Source organism: Typopeltis vanoorti, chromosome 25 (assembly GCF_054136105.1).
Source record: "Typopeltis vanoorti isolate ZY-2024b chromosome 25, IOZ_Tvanoo_1.0, whole genome shotgun sequence".
Lineage (NCBI taxonomy): Eukaryota > Metazoa > Arthropoda > Arachnida > Uropygi > Thelyphonidae > Typopeltis > Typopeltis vanoorti.
The window spans coordinates 24,483,005-24,506,630 of record NC_143573.1 but is presented as its reverse complement, the minus strand read 5'-3'; the positions used below and the strand labels follow the sequence as shown (position 1 = coordinate 24,506,630).

General features: G+C 35.0%; 1 protein-coding gene across 3 annotated transcripts in view; it reads left to right on the top strand.

Moving 5' to 3' along the window:
- Nucleotides 1-23,626, top strand: part of LOC150092606 (serine/threonine-protein phosphatase 1 regulatory subunit 10-like) — a 447,296-nt gene that overhangs the window by 370,713 nt on the left and 52,957 nt on the right. For all 3 annotated transcript variants that reach the window (XM_090414736.1, XM_090414735.1, XM_090414737.1), the window contains 2 exons: nucleotides 5,358-5,516; nucleotides 18,889-19,007. In XM_090414736.1, the coding sequence (XP_090270862.1) occupies nucleotides 5,358-5,516; nucleotides 18,889-19,007 (278 nt within the window). The remainder of the gene's footprint in view (nucleotides 1-5,357; nucleotides 5,517-18,888; nucleotides 19,008-23,626) is intronic.

Here is a 23,626-nt window from a genome sequence, read left to right as displayed (position 1 = left end):
CTATTTGGCCTCATGGCCCAGACACATTAGATTCCTTCCTCAGTGACCTCAATCGTCTACATCCAAGAAGTCTACATCCAGTTTATGATGGAAAGGAAAATAACAATAGTTTACCCTTCTTAGACACCTTAGTAACATGCCTTCCTAATGGTAACCTTTCTTTCTCTGTATATAGAAAATCTACTCATACTGGCAGATACATTCACAAACTCTCCCAGCAATATGGCATTATTAAAACTCTGACCAATAGGGCCCACAAGCTTTGTTCCAGTAAAACTGCCCTTTCAACCGAACTCAAACACATACACAACACCTTCATTTCCAATGGCTATAATGACTACAGAATTAAAAAAAAAAAAAATCAAGTCCTTCCCCATTCCCGACCATCTCTTCAGAAGGACTTCAGAAATGCCATCACCATTCCTTACATTCGTGGTACTTCAGAAAAAATAGCCAGATCATTAAAAAAGTACAACCTCCATACAGCTTTTAAGCCCCATTGTAAACTTGCTACCCTTATCCGCTCCACTAAAGACCAGCTCCCTCCTCTTTCAGTGCCTGGTGTATATAGAGTACCTTGTTCCTGTAAACTTGCCTACTTCAGACAAACAGGCAGGTCAGCATCCATACGGTTAGAAGAACACAGTTCTTACATCTGCAATCATGATCATGGTCAGTCTGGCCTTGCAGACCATGTTTTGGATATATCCCACAGGATCTCCTGGAAAAATCTACCATGCTCCACCATAGTAAATTCAAAAAAAAAAGAAAGAGAGACCGTAAATTCAAAGACACTCTTCTTTGAATCTACGGTTGCATTAAACTTCCCAAAATTTGGGAAACTTTAATTATCAGAGATCCCTCTTTACATCCCAGGCCACCTGCAAATGCCCATAGAGGGCGCACCACCTAGATAGGACTTTAGTTTCACTTTGTGTGTGTGTGTGTTGTTACAAAAAGTTTTTGTGATCCCCAAAGATGTCTCTGTAATGGAGATGAAATATTGGAAGTATTAAAATTAGTTTTAATTCTTTCTCAGTGCTGTTAATATTCCATTAAACCTCTAACATGAAGTACTAAATATATTTGAATTACCAGTAGCATAATTTATATAAACATTTAGTATTTGTCAAACGTGACATCTTCATAGGCTCAGAATATTTCTATTTCACTAATGCTCATGAGGCTTAATGGAGTGAAACAGCACTGAGAAAGGATTTAAAATATTATTTAATTCTTTGAGTATTTCATCTATCACTGAGGAATCATCAGGGAGTATAATATGACACTCATATCACACACATACACAAAGGCAACACAAAACTAAGTGAAGCATGTGGAAGACTAGAGTCCAAACTAGGTGGGAGGCTCTTTGTGGACACATGTTGGTGACCTAGGATATAAACTCTGATCTTGAAGTACTAGTGTTTCCCGTATTTTGGAAAATTTAATGCAAACATATTTATTTAAATTAGGCTTATATCTGAGAGCAGCTGCAGATTCCAAAAAAAGTCTTTGGCTTCTAAATTTACTGAGATCAAGCATGGTGATCGTTTTCCAGTTGATTCTATGAGTCATGTCTAAGGCATAGTCTGCAAGGTTCAAAGTATAAACAAGTTGACCATAACCATGACTGCAGATGTATTTTTTGTGTTTTTCCATGTGGATGTTAGCTGATCTTTCTGTCTCTCCATGGTAGGCCAACTTGCAGGAACAGCGCACTTTATATACTCCAGGTATGGAGAAAGAGAGAAGAGGAAGCTGATCTAAAGCTTTCAGTGGGGGCTTGAAAGCTGTGCAGAGATTGTATTTCTTTAAATCTGGCTATTTTTTTTTTTTCCTGATGTGCTTTGGATATGGGGGTGATGATAGCATTACTAAAACCTTTCTGAAGAAAAGGTTGAGGATTGGGGAAGAGTGTATTTTTGATGCTGTGGGAACTGTAGCTATTAGATAAGAAGGTGTGGTGTATATGATTAAGTTCTGTCATAAGAGAGGACTCACTGAAACAAAGATTATAATCTATTAATGTTTCCCATAGAATCATGCTGCTAGCAAAAAAAATTCATCATTCTCAAGGGATGTTTAGGCTACATGATTGCACTATAATGGCACTACATGATTATGTTTACATTATTGTTAATCTCTTATCCACAATTTTCCTCCAAATTAGTCTATTACTGGTTAGCACTCTAATATTGTCATAACTAACATTTTGTGCTTCTAAGGCACTTCTCACTGAATCAATCCACATAGAACTTGGTCTTCCTCTGGGTCTCTTTCTTGGCATCAAAACACCTGTTTTTCACACCTTCCCTCACCCACTCTGCTTACACATTCTTGAATGCTAACAATGTCATATTCCTTTCTAATATCTTTATTTATAATATGATTCTAGCCCAACTCTCAGATCCATAACTCAAAACTGGTTTGAACACTGTCATGTATACTGCTAGGTTGCTGTTTTGACTAATTTCGCTTATATTCCATATAAATTTATTCAGCTGGCTACCCACCATACCAGCTTTGCTTATTCTCTTGTCTGTTTTCATATGTAACTTTCCATCTTCACTAAAAACTGTACCTAAATAGCTGAATATTTTCCTTGTTCTACAGATTCTCCATTTAAAATGCAGCTGATGTATCCAAAAGTTTTTGCTTTTCATAGTTTTGGTATTTTTATTGTTGATTTTCATGCTAAATTTGTTACAGCTGTTATTTAACAAATCCTGAAGACTTGCACTAGATATGTTTAGGAGTACATCATCTTCATAAAGCAAAGAACTAAGTTTGGCATGCCAAATTCTAATATCAGTCCTGATTTTATGTCAAATGATCTTCTTGTATTTTCTTCAGTTCTAACAGCTGACTTAAAACGTATATATACTGTGTATTGAACTGTATAATGTTTCATTTGCCCTGTATAATTGTAGTGTTTTGGAAAAGCTTTTCCCTGGACACCTCATTGTATGCCTTTTCCAGATCCACAAAACTTAACTACAGATCCTGACTTATCATGTTCCCAAGATTTCTCACCTATTTCTCGTGAAGTGAAAATCTGATCCTGACAAGCTCTGTTTTATCTGAACCCAGCTTGTTCTTCTCCCAGTTTCTCTTACACAACTTGTTTTCAAGTATTCTTGCATAAATCTTACCTTGAACACTTGGTAGAGAAATTCCTCTGTAATTCTCACATTTAGCTTTTTTCCCTTTTTTTTAGATGGGAACTATTAGAGCTCTACTCCAGTTATCTGGAATTTACCCTTCTGACTAAGCTCTCTGAATTATGCAATGTAGCCTAACTTGCAAAACTTTTATACCTCCACATTTGAGTATTTCTTGTCAAATATTATCTGTTCCATCTGCCTTTCCGCATTTTAAATTTTTGATAACTTTTTCTGCCTCAAATATTAATATGTTCTCCTCTTTGCATTCCTCTTGAAAATATTCTACTGCTGTTTTGTCACTGCCTATTTTGTGTAACAGTCTTTTAAAATAATTACTCCAGGCTTCAGTTTTCATGTCACCTTTATCATTTTTGATTCCTTTTATAGTAATTTTTCAAATATCAGGCAAGTGGCAATATGTTATGGAGTCTATTGAAAAAGCTTAGAAATAGACTCCATAACATATTGCCACTTGCCTAATATTTATCTTCTGTATTCTTACCAAAATCTTTGCATAATTTTTGTTTAGCTACTTTTACATAGCTTAGCTCTCTTACATTTTTCTCTGTATTCTTTTAGTGAATCTGCTGGCTTATTTGCTAGGAGCTTTTGTTAATGTTTTCTTCATTTTTTTCCAGAACTGCATCTTTAACTTCTTGTGTCCACCATAAGGTTCTTATTTTTCTATCCTTACAGACAACTTTACCACATACCTCCCTAGCTGAATCAATCAATGTCTTCTTCAGGGTTTGCCACTGAGACTCCAAGGTTTGGTTTCTGTTTTAAAACTGCTTTGAATTTTATTCCATGATGTTTTTATCATTGAGTCTACAGTTTACCTGTAAAAGCCGTTCAATTTGAATATTTGTAAAACTTTCTTACTGTTCTTTTCAATATAATATCCATTTTTATCCTGCTCAGCACTAAGTAGTTGTCACTTCCAGTTTCAAATCCTCTGTACACTCTTTTATCCTGAACCAGCATGAAGATATCACTATCAACAATGTAGTCAATGAAGTGAAGCTTTTCTTATTTTTTTGTGTCTTCTCTCCACATGAACTTGTGCACATCTTCATGTTGGAACATGGCATTAGTAATGACTAGTCCATGTCATGAGTAGAAATGCATCAAATACTTACTATTATATTAGCTTTGAACTTTTCTCCAAATTTTCCTAGGATGTTCTTATAAGACTGGTGGGATTCATTTTCTACTCTGCTGTTTAGATCTTTAACAAGTACCACATTTTCAAAAAATTCTTCCATTTCTTCCTTAGAAGAACCTTCTGTGGGACCACAAGCACAAATAAGTTTCATCATCCATTTTCCTACTTTAAAGTTTGCTCACATAACTCTACTTTAAACTGCCTACCAATCATAAAATTTATCTTGATGTTTGGTGTTGAATGTTATCGCTACTCTTTCCTTTTTTTGATAACTTTTCTGAATTTAACAGCTTATAATTTAGTAAAATATCACCTGTTTTTGTCTTCGTTGTCTCGGTAATGCCAATTATGTCCATGTGGTACTTTTCCAATTCTTCTGCAAGTTTAGTTTTTTTTCCATTAATATTCCTTATATTGATGGTTCCTATCTTCAGATGCTGGGTTTATTCTTCTTCTTCTAGATGTTGCATTAGCTCTTTTAACTGTTTGCCATAGTTCCAAGGCAAAAACCACGGCAGGCCTTGTTTAACTGAGAGTTGCCCCAGCCAGCATGAAATCTCATAATGTTATACCATCATATGCATTTGTGATTTAAGCTAAGCCAATAGAGAGTACAGTTTGGTCAGCTAATCCCAAATTACCAGCCCATCCTTGCTCATTCAGTATTATCCAGTAGATATCTACTAATGGGATGCACACATTTCCAGGTCAGGATTGGACATTAGGTCAGAAGCCCTAATTATTTGGCTTTGATCCTTAAGCAACCCCTACTGAGCATTATAAACATTTCACTCTCATATCTCTAATTTCGCAGCAGTTTTTCATTCTGTTTTGTTCCTGTGCCTTGCATTAGTAGTGCATGTTACTTAATGAAAAGGAAAATTTTTTGCTAATGATTATTTATTTTTTTCATGTTTGTTATTAGTTGTAAGAAAGGTTATAGCTGTTTGTGACTCAACATTATTTCTAACTGAATTACTTTTCTGTTTTTATTTGCTGTTAACCAAGAAATTTTTTGCTATTAGGAGTGTGGTCAGCAAAATCACCACCACCACTAGAACCTGGTCATTTGCAATCAATTTTGTCTCATGGAAAGAGAAAAGGTCCAAAGAAATCTGTAAAATGGGCAGAGGAGAGTAATCTTAGACATACCTATTATTTTGAATTAGATGAAGCAGAAAGAGGTTAGTAATATTAATATATTAGTATTCTGTTTACAATTTTTTTTAAAACAGAACTAAATTGCTTACTGTTTTAATAAATGAAAACTAATGAAATATCTGTGGAATGGGGGAAGTGACTACAGTGAAAACTTAGAATATTTAACTAAAGAAACCAAAATGGATATTTCATTTTGAGTATCTCAAAACATCATCACTGTATAAAAATAAGTAAACAATAGCATCCAAACACAACTAATTACAACCATGGTCATCTCTTTAATGCAGCTTAATAGTGTTATAGTTTTTAGCCAGGTAAATACTGCAAGCTAAAAATTAGAACACTATTTAGGAATTTAAAAGATTAAGTGTTTTTTTTTTAGTTAAAAAAAAAAGTTTTATCCTGTTCAAAACTTTAGTTTTGAGCAGGATAAAATTGAATTTCATATTGAAAAGAAGAGTGTGTAAGAAAGTTTTAAAATGAATCACAGTTGAGCAGCTTTCAGAGATGAACTGTGTAGACTCATGCACAAACATCATTCGAGAAAAAATAAGAGTTTGAAAACAAGAACCAAACATTGGAGATTCAGTGGAAAAACCCTGAAGGAAACATTGATTGATTGATTTATCCGGAGAGACATATGATGAGTTTGTTTGTAAGAAGACAACCTCAGGAAAAGAAGAAAGCATATTGAAAGTTCCTGGCAAGCTTGTAAGTCAGCTTGCACTCAATGAGAATACAGAGAAAAATGTAAGAAAGTGAAGCACTGTAAAACTAGCTAAATAAAAGTCATGGGAAGATTTGGTAAGAACGTGGAAAATAAATATCGGGAAAGTGGCAAAATATTTGGAGGCTATTGAAAAACATTTGAAAAAAAAATGGAGAAAAGAGTACTGTAAAAGGAATCAGAGATGATAAAGGTGAGTGGTGACATGAAAACTGAAGATAAAGATATTCTAGATGCATGGAGTAATTACTTTGAAAGACTGCTAAATGATAGAAGTTTCAGCATGGTGATAGAAAACAGCAATGCAGTCAGGAATATACATATCCATACGTGAAGTAGAAAAAGCTATCTACTTTCTATCAAAAACCTAAAATATGGAAAGGAAAGGGCAGCTGGAGTTGATGAAATTTGACAAGAAATGCTGAAATATGGAGGTATAAAAGTTTTATAGTGGCTGCACTGCATAATTCAGAAGGCCTGGTCAGAGGATTGAATTCCAGATGATGGGAGTAGAGCTCTCATAGTACCCATTTATAAAAAGGGAAATAAAACTGAATGTAAGAATTACAGAGGTATTTTCCTACTGAGCATTTCTGCCTAAGATTTATGCAAGTATACTTGAGAAATGGCTAAGAAAAATTGTAGAAGGAAAGCTTGATGAAGAACAAGCTGAATTCAGACCAAATATAAGTTGTCAGGAACAGATTTTCACTTTAAGACAAATAGTTGAGAAATCTTGGGAATATACAAAGGATTTGTATTTAAATTTTGTTGATCTAGAAAAGGCATATGACAAGGTGTTAAGAGGAAAGCTCTTCAAAACACTACAGTTGTAAGGTGTAAATTAGCTGTATAGTTAATGTTAAAAGATTAGGTACTCAGCTGAACAGTATTTGACTGAGGTAGGATATGTTACAAGAACATGGGACTTGATAAACGTAATAGCAGTAATGAAGCAACAGTGAGGTGAAACTTTCTGAGAATACCTTGGAACATAACACATTCAGAAAAGGCATCTCTCAAACAAAATAATGATCATACAGATTTTACTTTTATTTGGAATGTGGAGAAGAACAGTTCAGAATTTTTTGAGTCACTGTTTAAGGGCATTGTTTGCTGACAGCTGAGATTTTCTGTTAGAAAAGTGCTTCTTCAAAAATGCATGTGCCCTGTATTTTTGGGATGGATGACAATGCAGAGGAGCTGATACATGTAGCATCTGGAGAAAGTGAATTTTTGGTAGACTAATGTAAGAAAGAGAACTATTTCACGTTTGAAATCAGCATCCAGAAAGTATATGTCACGAATCCTTTTTGTTGATAAATTTCATCCCAAAATAGAAAGACAACATAGAAAGAACAAAATAAGACAATTATTTTAGGTGCTACAAATATTGTTGTCAAACCAGCATCTTTAAAGCAGAAATACATGCTAGAAATACTAACAATCAAATAGTAGTGTAAACAGTTGTAATAGACATAAGAAAAAATAATTAAAGATGAACTATTTGTTTCTCCATCTAATGTTGGATAGAAATTCTATTCTCCTTTAAGTACCACTGTCAAAAATTGATTGTTGGCCTCAAAAACAACCTAATTTGTGATCTGTGGTAGACCATAGCTCCCAGGTTTGGCATGAAATGACTTTATTTTTTTAATTGTTCCATGGTCTAATGAATAATGTTATTTAAAAGGTTATGACTATTTCTCCTCTGTATCTGTCAAAGCTGTACGAGAGATACCTCTAAAATGTTGCGGAGGTTCTCAGGAAGTTTTAACTCATTGCCATCTTCAAACTGAAAACAAAATCTTGTATATTCTTTTAAACTGCTGTTCTCTCTTAAAGAAAAGCTTAACCTGTTGTTGACATTCAGGTGTTTATCATGTCCTGTATCTTTTCCTGTTTCAGTCACGTAAGCGACTTAAAAAACACATTTTTTCTTCATCAAATTTGCATCTGCCCATATCGCGCATTTGTCCAACATGAAGTTCAGACCAGCCTTTAGGCTTCTTTTGATAACTCTCATTTGCTACATCAAAGCATTTTCAAATACAGGTAACCCTCGTATAATGCGTTACTTATACAACGCGGTTTCGATATAGCGTGGTCTACAAATTGTAGTATCTCTTGTTGAACGCGGTACTTATACAACGTTTCGATATAAGACGGTCTACAAACTGTAGTAACCCTTTATCTTTTCATATATTTTTCAATGCATGACTTAAAAAAAACAAATTTTTTCTTTGTCAAATTTGCGTCTGTCCATATCGCGCATGTTATAACTTATAACTTTTGTGGCTGGATTGACCCCAATCCCATGGATTATAATCCCTTCATCCCTATGAAAAGTGGCTTAAAGTAATGAGAGTTTATTGAGCACCTGGCTCACCCATTTTAGGGCAGTGTGGGAGCGTCTGTACCGATGAGTAGGGCCGCTTTCGAATTTCCACCTATCACTTTCATCGTAGTTAAATGACTCTCGAATGAGTTGATTGGGATGAATAGCTGCTTTTATATGTAATGGCAGTATCACGGAGAAACATGAGAATATCCAGAATGTCAGCGTCTCGGTGGAGGAGAGTATTCCTAACAAATCACGGAGCATTGAATATCATACGGAGACATTTGTTCTGGATGACCTGTAGCTTTTTGATGTTGCTAGGGGAGGTGTGACCCCTAGCCAGAGATCCATAAGTTAATGTGGGTCTAATGATTGCTTTGTAGATCTGTAGTTTGTTTTCAGTGTTGACACAGCTTCTTTGGTTGAGAAGAAAGTAAAGTTGCCTAATTGCAGAGTTTGACTTGCTGCTGGCATAATCAATGTGAGAGTTAAAGTTGAGACGGTTATCTAGTTGAATACCTAGATATTTGGTGCTGAATTTCCCTGAGATAGCTGTGTTAAAAAGTTTGACTTCTCCGTAGTGGGATGCCTTCTGTCTTATGAAGAAAATGGCAGTGCTTTTGTCATCGTGCATGTAGTTGTAAGTAGCGAATTTATATTAACGGAAATACTCTTTAGCACACATGTACGTCAATTGCTTACCATATAAAGTGTTTATTGTTGAAAATTGTCTTCATTTTGGCCAGGAAAGCACATTAAAAATCATAAGTGTGTTAATCTCAAGCTGAACACTTTATTTTCTGGTGAGTTACGTACAATATGTAATGCTTTTTTTATGTAAAAAAATTTATTTTTATAGTAATGGCCACTTGGAGTTGAAAGTTTATTTTTCACTTGGTTAGAGTATAATAAAATTAGTTTAATCCTTTATCCAAGTGTGAGCAAACAAAGTTTGCGCCTGAAGTATCTTCAGGACTAGGGTAAGGTGATACAACACCAGGGCAACTCGTTGCAAAGGTGGAGAAAGCTACCAACACTCCTATCTCAGTATCTCCTATAATGCAAAACACATCTCCATGCGGATATGTCTAATGTTATGCATTAAGGGAAGGGCCACTACCCAGACTAGTTTCGACCTTTATTGAGGTCTCTTCAGTGGGAGCCAGGCCCTAGTGGAGATACCAGGCAGAAGCATTAGCAGATCATCTCTACCTATAGGAGTTGCCAAATGGTGTGCCACCCTTTTTTAATAAATTACTCTGGATTTAGAGAAAGATGTTGAAAGTTTATTTTTCACTTGGTTAGAGTATAATAAAATTAGTTTAATCCTTTATCCAAGTGTGAGCAAACAAAGTTTGCGCCTGAAGTATCTTCAGGACTAGGGTAAGGTGATACAACACCAGGGCAACTCGTTGCAAAGGTGGAGAAAGCTACCAACACTCCTATCTCAGTATCTCCTATAATGCAAAACACATCTCCATGCGGATATGTCTAATGTTATGCATTAAGGGAAGGGCCACTACCCAGACTAGTTTCGACCTTTATTGAGGTCTCTTCAGTGGGAGCCAGGCCTAGCTCCCACTGAAGAGACCTCAATAAAGGTCGAAACTAGTCTGGGTAGTGGCCCTTCCCTTAATGCATAACATTAGACATATCCGCATGGAGATGTGTTTTGCATTATAGGAGATACTGAGATAGGAGTGTTGGTAGCTTTCTCCACCTTTGCAACGAGTTGCCCTGGTGTTGTATCACCTTACCCTAGTCCTGAAGATACTTCAGGCGCAAACTTTGTTTGCTCACACTTGGATAAAGGATTAAACTAATTTTATTATGGCCACTTGGAGTGCTTTTGCAATATGGTTGAAAACGAAATTAGTGAATTAATTGATGGCGAAATAGATTTAAATGAGAAGGAACTGGTACAATTAATAGATGACGTCGAACCAAATGGTGGGGAAAGTTCTGCCCGAAGATTCTGATTTTGATGAATCCGTTAAAGAATTCAGTTTAAAGAAATTAGCAGAAGGATTGAACTTAGCAAGAAAGTTATTTTATGGATAATGATCTCTCAATGGAGCGAAATTCACGAAACAGTTGAATATTTGTTTAGCTCCGTATTATGAACTTAATAAAAAAAAGTGCAGCATAGTGATAAGCAAGGTTTTATTACCAACTTCTCGATAACTAAACCAGCCGACGTATGCAATGAGAATTATACAAATGATGTCCAAGAGATTTCAAGTGATGACGACGTCCCACCACTCGTAAATAATGAACATCTTCGAAATGTTAGTTTTGAAGAGAGTGATGACAATTAAAATATACTTTATTTTGCCTAAAACATTTATGCTGAAAGTTTATTTTTCACTTGGTTAGAATATAATAAATTTAGTTTAATCCTTTAAAAACATCCCCTAAAAAACATTTATGCATTATGTGCAATAAAGTTTACGTACAATTTATAATTTTTTATAATTTTATACTATGTATTTGTTTTCTTAACTTACTTGAATTACCTGAATTAAATAAAAATATTTTTTTTGTTGGATATATCATTGTTTATTTAATCTTTTAAAAAAACGCTTTGGAACCTAACCCTACTTTTTCTATGTGATTTGAGTCTCGCATAACGTGGCATTTCTATGGAACATTTCTGTGGTTCAGAGGAAGCCCAAAAGAAAGCATTAATTACATCATGCATATTTTAATCATGGTGATGGATTTTCTGTTCCAATAGTTAGGAAACTTGTAATTTCTAATTGCATAAATTATTTATTTATTTATTATTATTTTATTTTTTATTTTATTTTTATTGTTATTATTTTATTTTATTTTTTTGGTTTGGGATTTATATAGTGTTAACATTTGTACAGGTGAAAAGTTAATGTATTGAGAGGAAAAGTGTACCATGTTTCTTAGAAAGCTATGAATGTGATGTGCTTGTCCAGAAAAGCTAGAGATGGAAGTTTTTCAAGATAAGAGAGAATTGTATTCTAGTACCATTGAAGTTCACTATGTTGTCTTCAGTCCATTGAAGAATAAAAAGGAGACTCTTAAAGCAAGGAACATTGATACACTACAAGGTTTATTAAATGAAGAAGAGAAATGGAGTATACTGTCATCAGGAAAACTATGAATACGAGTTGAGATTAATGAGAGAGGATATGGGCAAAAGTACTGAGCCTTGAGATACTTTGGCATTAGTGGGAAAAATCTGAAGAGAGTAAGTTATTCATGTGGTGAATCAGGTGTTACCAGCTTCCTCTTCAAAAAAGAGGAAAGTAGTGACCTGATTGCACAGAGTGATAGTGGATGGCTATGGAAACATATTGGTTGCTAATTAGTCGTTAAACTTCAAAATATACAAAAGTTTGATGTTGATTACCTTTGCTCATTATTTTTGAGAGAAATAAGAGAAATGCAAAGGGATGACTGTTTGACAAATGATTTTCCACTCTGGTTTATGAATTAGGCTGATGAAGGCTTGCTTTCATGCTATAGAGTAGATGCCAGTATGAAAGACTGTAAATAGAGGATGTAAGATGGCTACTAATTCTAGAGCACGATTGCAGTAATGCCATTAGGAACAGAATAGTTGATATCCATGCTTTTAAGAATTCTTCAGAATTCTTTCTGATCACAGACCATAGGAAGCATGCAAGTAAAAAGTGATTTGGCTTGATCATCTGTACATGAGTTGGTGGAGAAGGATGATGTCAGGTCAACTTTATCTTTTGGACAATTACCTTGCTAACATCATGTCTTGATGGTACTATCTGGATATCAGAAAAGGTACAAGCATGGAAGGACAGGTGCTTCATCCAGTATACTTTTGTTAGTGTTTTGTAGTTTTTTCAGACTGGCTGCAAAAAGCAGGAATTTTTATCCCCCAGTCACTGGTGTTTGTATTATATTTTTTTATGTGATTTCCACTCATGAAGGGTATATAATACCCTTCATGTATTATATATAATACATATAATAGGTAAGCATATAATACCTCAATAAGATATAATACCTCAAAAAGGTAAGCATATAATACCTCAATACTATAGGATTATAGCAATTAGTACCATGAGTGGGCTAATTTTTTTTTTTTAATTTTATTAATTTTATTATCGTATATTTTTATTTATTTTTTACATAGTCCAGAAACCCTGCTCTACCGATCAAACATGGAACTTTTAAAGCCACTTCAGGCCTCCAAGAAGCAGGATAGTGGTCTCACACAGTGTGATGAATTTTATATCCACTTGAAGAAAATCACAAACATCCATGCCTATGGCAGGATTTGAACCTGCAACCTGGTGGTTGGAGAGTGAGTACACTGACCACTTGGTGGTACACCAAAGTTCCAAATATATCAAAGTTGGCACACTTGTTGGAGGTATGTTCAGAAGTTTTGAGTGGATGCAGACAAATTCCTTTACCTCCATTTGACTCAAAAACAGTAATCAGAGTGCTAATCATTTTGCATCACTGTATCAAAAGATATGAGACTGAAAATGCCTCAGAGAAGGATATTCTGCAGGAAAGTAAACTGGTGCAAGATTATGATTTGAGTTCTCAAGAGAAGAGCTAACATCAACAGTATATTTGGAAAGAGGTTAAGAAAAAGTCCAGGGTAGTGTATGAAGCGAGTACTAATGTAAACTTAATTAGTTTACATTAGTACTGGCTTCTTATCAACCATTTTCTTCCAAATTAATTTGTTATTTATTAAGTCTCCAATGTTGTCAGCTAATTTCAATTCATCTATGTGGATATTGGTTTTTCTTTAGGTCAGACCTTTCTTTTCCCATTCTGCTTAAGTATCCATACCACCTCAGATTAGTTCTGCTCACACATTCTTTAATTCTGACAGTATCAAGTTACTTTCTAATATCTTCTATTAACTAGTTCATGAAAATAAACATTTTCATTTTTAATATGGCTGTGTCATTAATGCCACCTCTCCATCCCTCCAGTTTTTCTGATTTCTGCTTGCTCTCTACCACACTAGTTTTGATTATTTTATTATCTCTTTCCATGTTTAAATTGTTCAGTCTCTAAAATTTGTACTGCTTAGGCATTTGAGCATCCATCACCCACTCTGGCAACCCATTTCACCTCTCTCTCTCTGTGTAAAAAAATCTTTTTCACTTCCTTACTCATATAATTCTAATACTGTTTCCAGGCATTGTCATTAACACCTGTTCATTATCCCATTTGTGCTGCACCTTTCTTATATATCTAATAAGCTCCTATCATGAACTTGCATGTGTTAAGTCATATCTCCTCCTCTTCTCCACCCATCTGTCAAGCTCTTCAGAGTAAATATCCTTAATGTAGTCTTTATACTCAATATTCCAGTATTGTGTTCATTTTTAAAATTATGGATTCTACAACCGTGTTAGAATAACTCTTTTTATTATCCCGACGTTTTGATCTTCATATCAAGATGATCATCTGGAGCATACATAAATATACAAGACATTTCAAACTGTAACCTAGAGAAACAATGATTTGATCACATGCTACTCACTGGCATGACCTCTAGTGGGAAATAAAAATAAAATAAAAAATTACATCAAGCTAATTTAATTTTTGGTTACATGAATAAATATTCTTGCTTACTGATGGTTTTCCTTCCAGTAACAGTGATGTCCTATTTCTATTATTACAATTGTTATTTTTGATTTTAAAAAAAAAAAATTATAAATTACAACATGAATAAACTTTCTTATAGATTTTAACAGTGATATTCTATTTTTCAGTATTAAAGTTGTTGTTATGGATTTAGGATCCTGGATTTTCTAGTCCTGTTTATAGTTGTTCTTAGAGAGGAAGGATTCATGGGACAAATATATGCCTTCCATATATATGGGATTTTTAGACCATCATTATTGTTTAGATTGGGGTGGTTGATAATGATCTCACAAGCTTCCTTAAATTTGTGTTCGTACAATGTTTTAGTGTGATGTAGACAACTAGTGCTTTTCCAGTCAATTCTATGTAAGGTGTTCAGAGCATGATCAGAAAGACCAGCTTTACCATAATTATTATATTTGATGTGTCGTTTATGTTCTTTTTGTCTGATCAGAATTGTGTGTCCTGTTTCTCCTGTGTATGGTATGTTGCAGGTGCAGTATACTCCAGGGTGGGCCAGCGGAGGGAGAGGGTCTTTGGATGAGTTGAGTAAGCTTTTTAATTTTGCAGGAGGTTTAAAGGTGGCTTTGAGGTTGTATTTTTGTAGTACTCTGTTTATTTTGTCTGATGTCCCTTTAATGTAGGGAATGGTTATAGTTTTACTGTAGCCTGGTTTTGTCTTTGTTTTTTATTGAGGTCTTGTAGAGAATTTTGTTAATAGTGTTTTGACTGTATCCATTTTTTTGAAATGTATTACTGATCACTTTAAATTCGTTTTTCAGTGCCTGTTCACTGGAGCAGATCTTCAGAGTCCTGTTTTTTAGGGTATTGATGACACCTATTTTTTTGTGTTGAGTGGTTGTAGAAGTTTATGTGTACATATTGGCCAGTATGTGTTGGTTTCCGGTAAACAGTGAAGGAAAGATTGCCCGAGGGAAGACGTGACAAGTGTATCTAGAAACGGCAGTGTGATTTTTTTTTCAATCTCAGTTGTGAACTATATGTATCTGAGCCAAACTTTGGGTTTTAAAGGAGAGGAACCTAGAGCAAGTTGTTCAAAATGTTCCATATAAAAGTTAGCAATCGGGGGGGATAATGGCGAGCCCATAGCTGTGCCTTCTTTTTGTAAGTGGAAAGCATTTTGCCAAACAAAATAACCAGAATGTAATACATGCGGAAAGAACGCCATGATATCTGGAGGAAATTTGTTCTGTAAAAGAAGAATCGTGTCATTGATTGGGACATTCGTAAAGAGGGCAGAGATGTCCAAACTGACTAATAGATCGTCTTTTTCTAATGTAATGTCTTTGATGATGTTTATGAAGTGTTGTGTGTTTTTGATATAGGAGGGGGAATGACCTATCAACTCCTTGAGTGTTGCCGCTAAATTTTTGGCTAAGTGATAAGTCAGGCTATCAATCAAGTGATCAGACAAAAAGAACATAAACGACACATCAAATATAATAATTATGGTGAAGCTGGCCTTTCTGATCATGCTCTTGAACACCTTACATAGAATTGACTGGAAAAGCACTAGTTGTCTACATCACACTAAAACATGGTATGAACACAAATTTAAGGAAGCTTGTGAGATCATTATAAACCACCCCAATCTAAACAATAATGATGGTCTAAAAATCCCATATATATGGAAGGCATATATTTGTCCCATGAATCCTTCCTCTTTAAGAACAACTATAAACAGGACTAGAAAATCCAGGATCCTAAATCCATAATAACAACTTTAATACTGAAAAATAGAACATCACTGTTAAAATCTATAAGAAAGTTTATTCATGTTGTAATTTATAAATTTTTTTTTTAATTTTTTTTTTTAATTTTTTTTAAATCAAGAATAACAATTGTGATAATAGAAATAGGATATCACTGTTACTGGAAGGAAAACCATCTGTAAGCAAGAATATTTATTCATGTAACTAAAAATTAAATTAGCTTGATGTAATTTTTTTTTTTTTTTCACTAGAGGCCATGCCAGTGAGTAGCATGTGATCAAATCATTGTTTCTCTAGCTTACAGTTTGAAATGTAACACAGCTTGTCTTGTATATTTATGTATGCTCCAGATGATCTTGATATGAAGATCGAAACGTCGGGATAATAAAAAGAGTTATTCTAACATGGTTGTAGAATCCATAATTTCAAAAATGAATGCTGATCACCATGTAACACTAAAAGAAAGGATTCCGGTATTGTGAATTATTCTTATCATTCCTCTCTGCATGATCTCTCTCTTATCACACAGATCTGTGTGCAGAATCTGAGAATCTGGATGTTTTTGCTGTTTAGTGCCTTGTATACAGATTTTTCATCTCTTTATTCCTGTTTGTCATTTTCCTTTCCATTACTATTATCATTATGGAGTCAAAATACTCATTGCAAGAAGTATGCATGCTCATGTAAAAAGATCACTGAACTGTGCCTATTCACAGTTTCTGCACTCACCACATTTTCAGATGATGCATTCCACTCACCTACCACTCTACACAAAAGAACCTGCTCACCATCCTTATATAGTTTCCAGGGATGGCCTCTTGTTCTGTTTTTGCCTCCCTCGTCTCTATGAAAAATTTCCTCTGTGTTAATCTGGTAACAAGTTCTTACCAATTTATACTTCTCAATCATGTCCCCTCTCCTTCTATTCACAAGGCTCTGCAAGATACATTCTCTCGATCTGTCCACATATCCCATATTTCATAGACCTGAAACCAACTTTGTGAACCTGTACCCTCCCTAATATATCCTCATCCATTTGAAAACCAGATGACCAAATCTGCACACAGTACTCAATATGTGTCCTGAGCAAAGCCTTATACAAAGGAACCCTAACTCTTTGCTTCTACATGTCAAGGTCCTCCTCACCATTGCTGCAATCCATGGTGATGTTTTTACAGTATTGCAATGTGATTCCTCTACTTCAAACTGTGTTCACCATTACACCCAGATCTCTCATTTCTTCCATCTCCTTCAAAATTTCTCCATTAATTGTATACTTCATAGCATCCCAATATTTAATTGCATCCTAATCTTGCTTACCAAATTGCAAAACCTTGCACTTTGTAACATTAAACCAATAGCTCCACTCATTTGCCCACTGACAGTCTGCTGATATCATCCTCCAAAGCTACAGCATCTGTTGTGCTCCTCATAGTTCTTCCAAACTTTGCATCATCAGCAGACAACTGACCAAACTAGGCAGCCAAATCTGCACACAATAGTCCATATGTAGCCTGATCAAGGCCTTACACATGGGAACCATAACCTCTTTGCTTCCTCTCATCTATCAGCATCCATCATCACTCACTTTGGCAACTCATTTTACTTATTCATCTCTCGCTCTCTCTCTCTCTCTCTGTGCTAAAAATCTTTTCACTTACTCGTTCATATGATTCTGATACTGTTTCCAGGAATGACGTTTATTTGTCTATTTTTTTAAATATTTTTTTATCACCCCTACACAAGAGAGGTCCCAAGACCTATGACACAACAGTACTGTGTATGCATAGCTGGAAACACTATCAGAATAGTCTGTCCCAGTATAATTAACATACAAATTAAACAATATTGACCACAAGAAAGACCCCTCCTGTATTACTCCATTAGTGGCCTTCCTCTTTTTGGATATACAGCCTTTCCCATGTACAACCTGCTGATACTTATCTGACAGCCACTTATCCAGCTTGTCATGTAGCAGTATATCACTCCAAGTATACTACTATATATGCATCTCCCTTATCCAGTGAATTCATCACCCTGTTGTAGTACATAAGAAGATTGCTAAAACATGACCTCTCCCTACAAGTCCATGCTAAACATTATAGAGAATCACAGATAATACTATTATCAACCAAATTCTGAATCCTAGTCCTCGTCAACCTCTCTAAAATCCAAACACACAGATTGACCATTAATAGTTTTCTGGATAACCTTCACACGTGTCTCCTGAACATTACACAGTACTGTTGTGTTATACACATTCCCAGATCCCTTGCTGCCTCTAGTGAAGTTCTTCCAACACAGTATATCTCATTCCATTTTTTCTAGCCAAATTGCAATCTTATTCATCTACATACAGTACTAACCTATTCAAATCCTCTTGTAGCTGTGTACATCAGTTTCCTGAAATCGATTTCCCGATTTAGCACATCCATAAACAGTTTGATATTTTCTTCATCTAGTCTTCATCTGTATTGTTGATATATAGATTGATAAGCAGCTGAGATCCCAGAACACAGCCTTTCTCTTTGAAAGAAAAAAAGTGACATTGCATCCACTTACACAACTCACTGACTCTTGTCATTCAGCTATTTTGCCTTCTTTCCCTCTTCCTTATTTTATTTTGATAGAGTATTTTGCAAATTTGCCTACAGTAGTTTTGCAACCTTCTGGTTTTGGTTCAGAACAAATATCAGTATAGTAAAGCCTGTTGTCAAAAGCATTGTGCTGTTAACTGCTAAATGTTGAAAACATTCTCAAGGCTGGAAAATGTTACCATTCATTGAAGCAGGGGTTCCATGTGAACTATGTTTTTTCGTCAACAGAAATATATTTCTGCTATTGCCATTCATTATATAAATAGACATTAAAAATAGAATTTAAAATATTTAATATTTGATTACGCTGAGATCAATATTATTTGCTCTAGTCTTAAACTCATGGTTTTAGTTTTTTTTCATCTGCAGTTAATGTGAATCACATTCGAAATTTTGGTGACTTAAAGAGCTTAGAAATGAAAAGAGAAAGAGAGGGATTTGAAACAGCAAGACGCCTTATGGGAGACAAAATGGAAGAAGCAATTCCGGTAACTGTTTAAATGTTGATTTTATATTTTACAGAACTAAACAGAAAATTTTCATTAATGCACAAGTCAGTTTAGAACAGGATTCTAATTACACTAGAATTTGTTAAACTTAGAGGATAGAATTGAAATGCAAAGAAAATACTATTTTCTTTATATTTGGTACATTTTGGTCTTGTGTTTAGTACAAAATAGGATTTGCTATCCAGTTGTGGCATATCTTGGGCTTGTTTAAGCAGTAAAATTTGTCCAACTAGTGTTTCCAAAATGCATCTTTTAGCATCAACTCTTTGTTTTCCCTCCCTTCGTGTGATATGAAGATATGCAGTCATATTTATATTAGAAATACTCGCTGGATACTGTAAGTATTTCTAATCAACAAGGATAACAAAAAAAAAAAAACTTTAGAGAAATTTATAGGCCATGTGTATAATAAAACACAAAAATATATTGAGAAAATGGAAAAAAACAACAACACTCTTTTGGTCTGTTTTTCTCTTAATGAGAAAAACTCACAGACTGTATTACAATATATGTATTATATATCCAAAACCTATCTGAAAGAGAAAGCAGAGAATCGGTAAAGTAAACTTAACATTTCAGAATTCTGTAGAAGGTAAAGACAGTCATGTTGATTGGTCACACATACTTGGCTTTAAATATTTCTAAAAAATTAGAAAATTTATGAGATTTCTTCAGTTGCTGAAGACATGTTAACTTCAGTTGAAATGGCAGGATCTTTGCCCAGATACTCCCCCCCCCCCACACACACACAAAACAGACATATCAGTCAGAGAATGCATTGACACATTGCAGATATGATATTCTTATAGTGTATATAATGCTAATACAGCATTATTACAATGAAAATATTGTTTGTTATTAATTATCAGCAGAGAGTAGCCAGATATGGTGAATCAACTTCCATGCGAGCAATTATTGATGATCTTGAGGCTGAAGATTAATGACATTGGCATGGTTCAAGACTGGATACCTAGGGACATGGATAGAACTTCCTTAATGGCCATAGTACTGCAATGCAGAAAGCAGTAGCAGAAACTACTGCATTCAACCGCCTCAAACTAACAACCATGGCAAACACAACAAGAAAAATGGCCCTGAGTTCCCAGCATCCCTCAAATAGGACAGGGGTACTAAGAATCTCTGGTGAACCATTTAAAATATTAACATGGAATGTTATAACTATGTTTGAAGCTGGAAAGCTGAGAAATGTTAATGAAGAAATGAGAAGACTAAAAATACAAATTTTAGGACTGAGTGAAATAAGATAGTCAGGCTCAGGTAAATGCTGCTCCAATGATATGACCCTGTATTACTCGAAGCAGTAATAATACTCACTGACATGGAGTAGGAATATTAATAAGTAAAGAAATTTCCAGAAATGTTTATTTCATTTCCAAAAGTTTATTTCATTCTCTGATAGGTTAATGCTCCTACAACTCAAGGTCCATAATAAATGTTAGTTTAATCCTTTATCCAAGTGTAAGCAAAAACAAAGTTTGCACCTGAAAATATCTTCAGGACTGAGGTAAGGTAGTGCAACACCAGGCAACTCTGAGCAAAGGCGGACCAAGCTCTCATCACTCCTTGTCTCAGTATCTCCCATAATGCAAAGCACATCTCCTTGCAGATATGTATACTGCTATGCATTAAGGGAAGGGTCACTACCCAGACCGGTTTCAACCTTTATTGAGGTCTCGTCAGTGGGAGGCAGACCCAAACGTGGAGATGCTGTAGGTAAATATGACCTCTCCTATTGCTTCTGCCTTAGTATCTCCACATTTGGGTCTGCCTCTCACTGACAAGACCTCAACAAAGGTCGAAACCGGTCTGGGTGGTGACCCTTCCCTTAATGCATAGCAGTATACATATCCGCAAGGAGATGTGTTTTGCATTATGGGAGATACTGAGACAAGGAGTGATGAGAGCTTGGTCTTATCTTATATGTATTTTTCCTGATGATGACCTCAGTACAGAGGTCGAAACGTCAAATGTTACTTTCCTAAAGTTTAAGTAAAGTGATTATTCTAACATGTGTGTTGTGTATCCATAAATTCTTCACTATGAATGCTGACCACTGTGTAACCTTAAAAGAAAGAACTGCTGTTATTTCTGACTTGCTTAATAATGTTAAAATCCTTTTTCTTGCAACCCAGCATATCATTATTGCAGCCAATGGATCAGGGTGGCGTTGCTATGTTTAAGGCTTATTATTTGAGATAAATTGTTTTTCAAGCCATAAAAGCAAGAACAGGAGATGGCCATAACTTTGATTGTACTTTGGAAACATTTTAATATCAGAAATCCTTTTGAAAACATTAATGAATTATGGCTGAACATATCACTGCTAGCAGTGATGTAACAATATGTTACTGCATTGTGGGAATGATTTCACCAGTTTTGAGTCACAAGTTAAAACTGGATTCTGACAATATGTGTGAATACATTGACTTGCATTCAAGTGATCTAGATGATGAAACATCATCAAATTCCTGCCATGTACCCTCAAGGGGTGTACAGGATATGACAGTACTACATGAAAAAAATTACATCATTACTAACTTCCTATCTACAATTTTCCTCCAAATCAGTCTGTTACTTGTCAAGGCTTCAACATTATCAGATCTTATATTTCTATCATCTAAGGCACTTTGTACAGTATCAATCCACCTATAACTTGGTCTTCCTCTGGGTCGTTTTCCCGCCAACCTGGCAGAGAACACTTGTTTTGCTAATCTTTCTTCGCCCATTCTGTTTAAGTCACCATACCACCTGAGATTAGCTCTGCTAACGCATTCTTGGATGTTGACAATGTCAAGTTCTTTCCTAATATCCTCGTTTTTAACATGATATTGCCATTGATGCCATCTGTTCATGCCTATAATCTTTCTCAGGACTCTCATATCTGCGGTCTCTAGTCTTTGGTCAAGTGTTTTACTTCTGACCCAGCTCTCAGATCCATAAGTTAAAACTGGTTTGAACACTGTCTTGTATACAGCTAATTTAGTGTTCCGACTAATTTCTCTCCTTATTCCATATGAATTTATTCAACTCACTTCCTACCATACCAGCTTTGCTGATTCTGTTGTCTATTTCTATATTTAAATTACCATCTTCAGTAAAAATCGTGCCTAAGTAGCTGAAATGTTTCACTTGTTCCACAGGTTCTCCATTCACAACACAGTTGACATTTTCATTGTCTTTGTCTTTTTATTGCTGACCTTCATGCCATATCTATTACAACAGCTATTCAATTTAGTCAGAGAATCTTGCAGACTTGTAGCGGATTTATTTAGAAGTATAACATCGTCCACATAAAGCAAAGAGCTGACATTAACATCTCCAATTTTGATATCATGTTTAATACCACTCTCCTTCATAATGTGATCCATATAGATATTGAATAACAGAGGGGATAATGTACATCCTTGTCTCACACCAGATTTAACATTAAACCATCTTCCTGTACTTCCTTCATTTCTAACTGCTGACTTACAACTCAAATAAAGACTACGTATTGCTTGATATAATGCCCCATTGACACCATATAACTGTAGCGTATTGAATAGCTTCTCTCTTGGCACCTTGTCATATGCCTTTTCCAAATCGACAAAACTTAAATACAGATCTCTGTTATATTCCCATGCTTTCTCGACTATTTGTCGTAAAGTGAAAATCTGATCCTGACAGCCTCTATTTGGCCTGAATCCAGCTTGTTCTTCACCAAGCTTTTCTTCCACAATTCTTCTCAACAGTTTCTCAAGTATACTTGCATAGATCTTGCCAGGAACACTCAGTAGGGAAATACCTCTATAATTCTCACATTCAGTTTTATTTCCCTTTTTATATAAAGCTCTACTCCAATCGTCGGGAATTTGTCCCTCTGTCCAGGCTTTCTGAACTATGCAGTGCAGCCACTGTAAGACTCTTATGCCACCATACTTCAGCATTTCTGGTCGAATATCATCTTCTCCTGCTGCCTTTCCACGTTTCAAGCCTTTGATGGCTTTTTCTACTTCAAGTATAGATATGTGAACATGATGAAACAGTTATGGAGATAAAGCAATATTTTCTGATTTTCTCATGGATGCTGATTCTAACATGGACCAAAGCATTAAGGTTCAGCAAACATTGCTGAATGCCATTCAGTGTTACAAAGATATATTCATGCAGAGAAAATGAAGAAAAAATTCTGTGCAAACTACATTGTTGAGTTATAGTTTTTCCAAATAAAAACTGGTGTTTAGTTACTAGAAATAAAAAACTTTAATTTTTCTCTTTTTTTTAATCTAAAAATAAACATTTTAGGGGAAAAAATCATATTTTTCATCTTATTTGAATCATTTTAATATTTGTATACCATTAATTAGTATTCCTTATGAGCTTGCAGTAAACAAATCCTGAATAATTATGTTTTTCACCAATGCTCTAATTGTCTGTTTGGAATACATTTTACCATAACACATTATAATGATGTTTTAAACAGTAAATCTGAAAACATACCCTAATTCAACATCACCAGAGTTAAAGATCGGTACTATCAACATAAGAATCCTGAATGGCAAAGAAATGGAGCTAGTGGAGGAATTAGATAAATACCA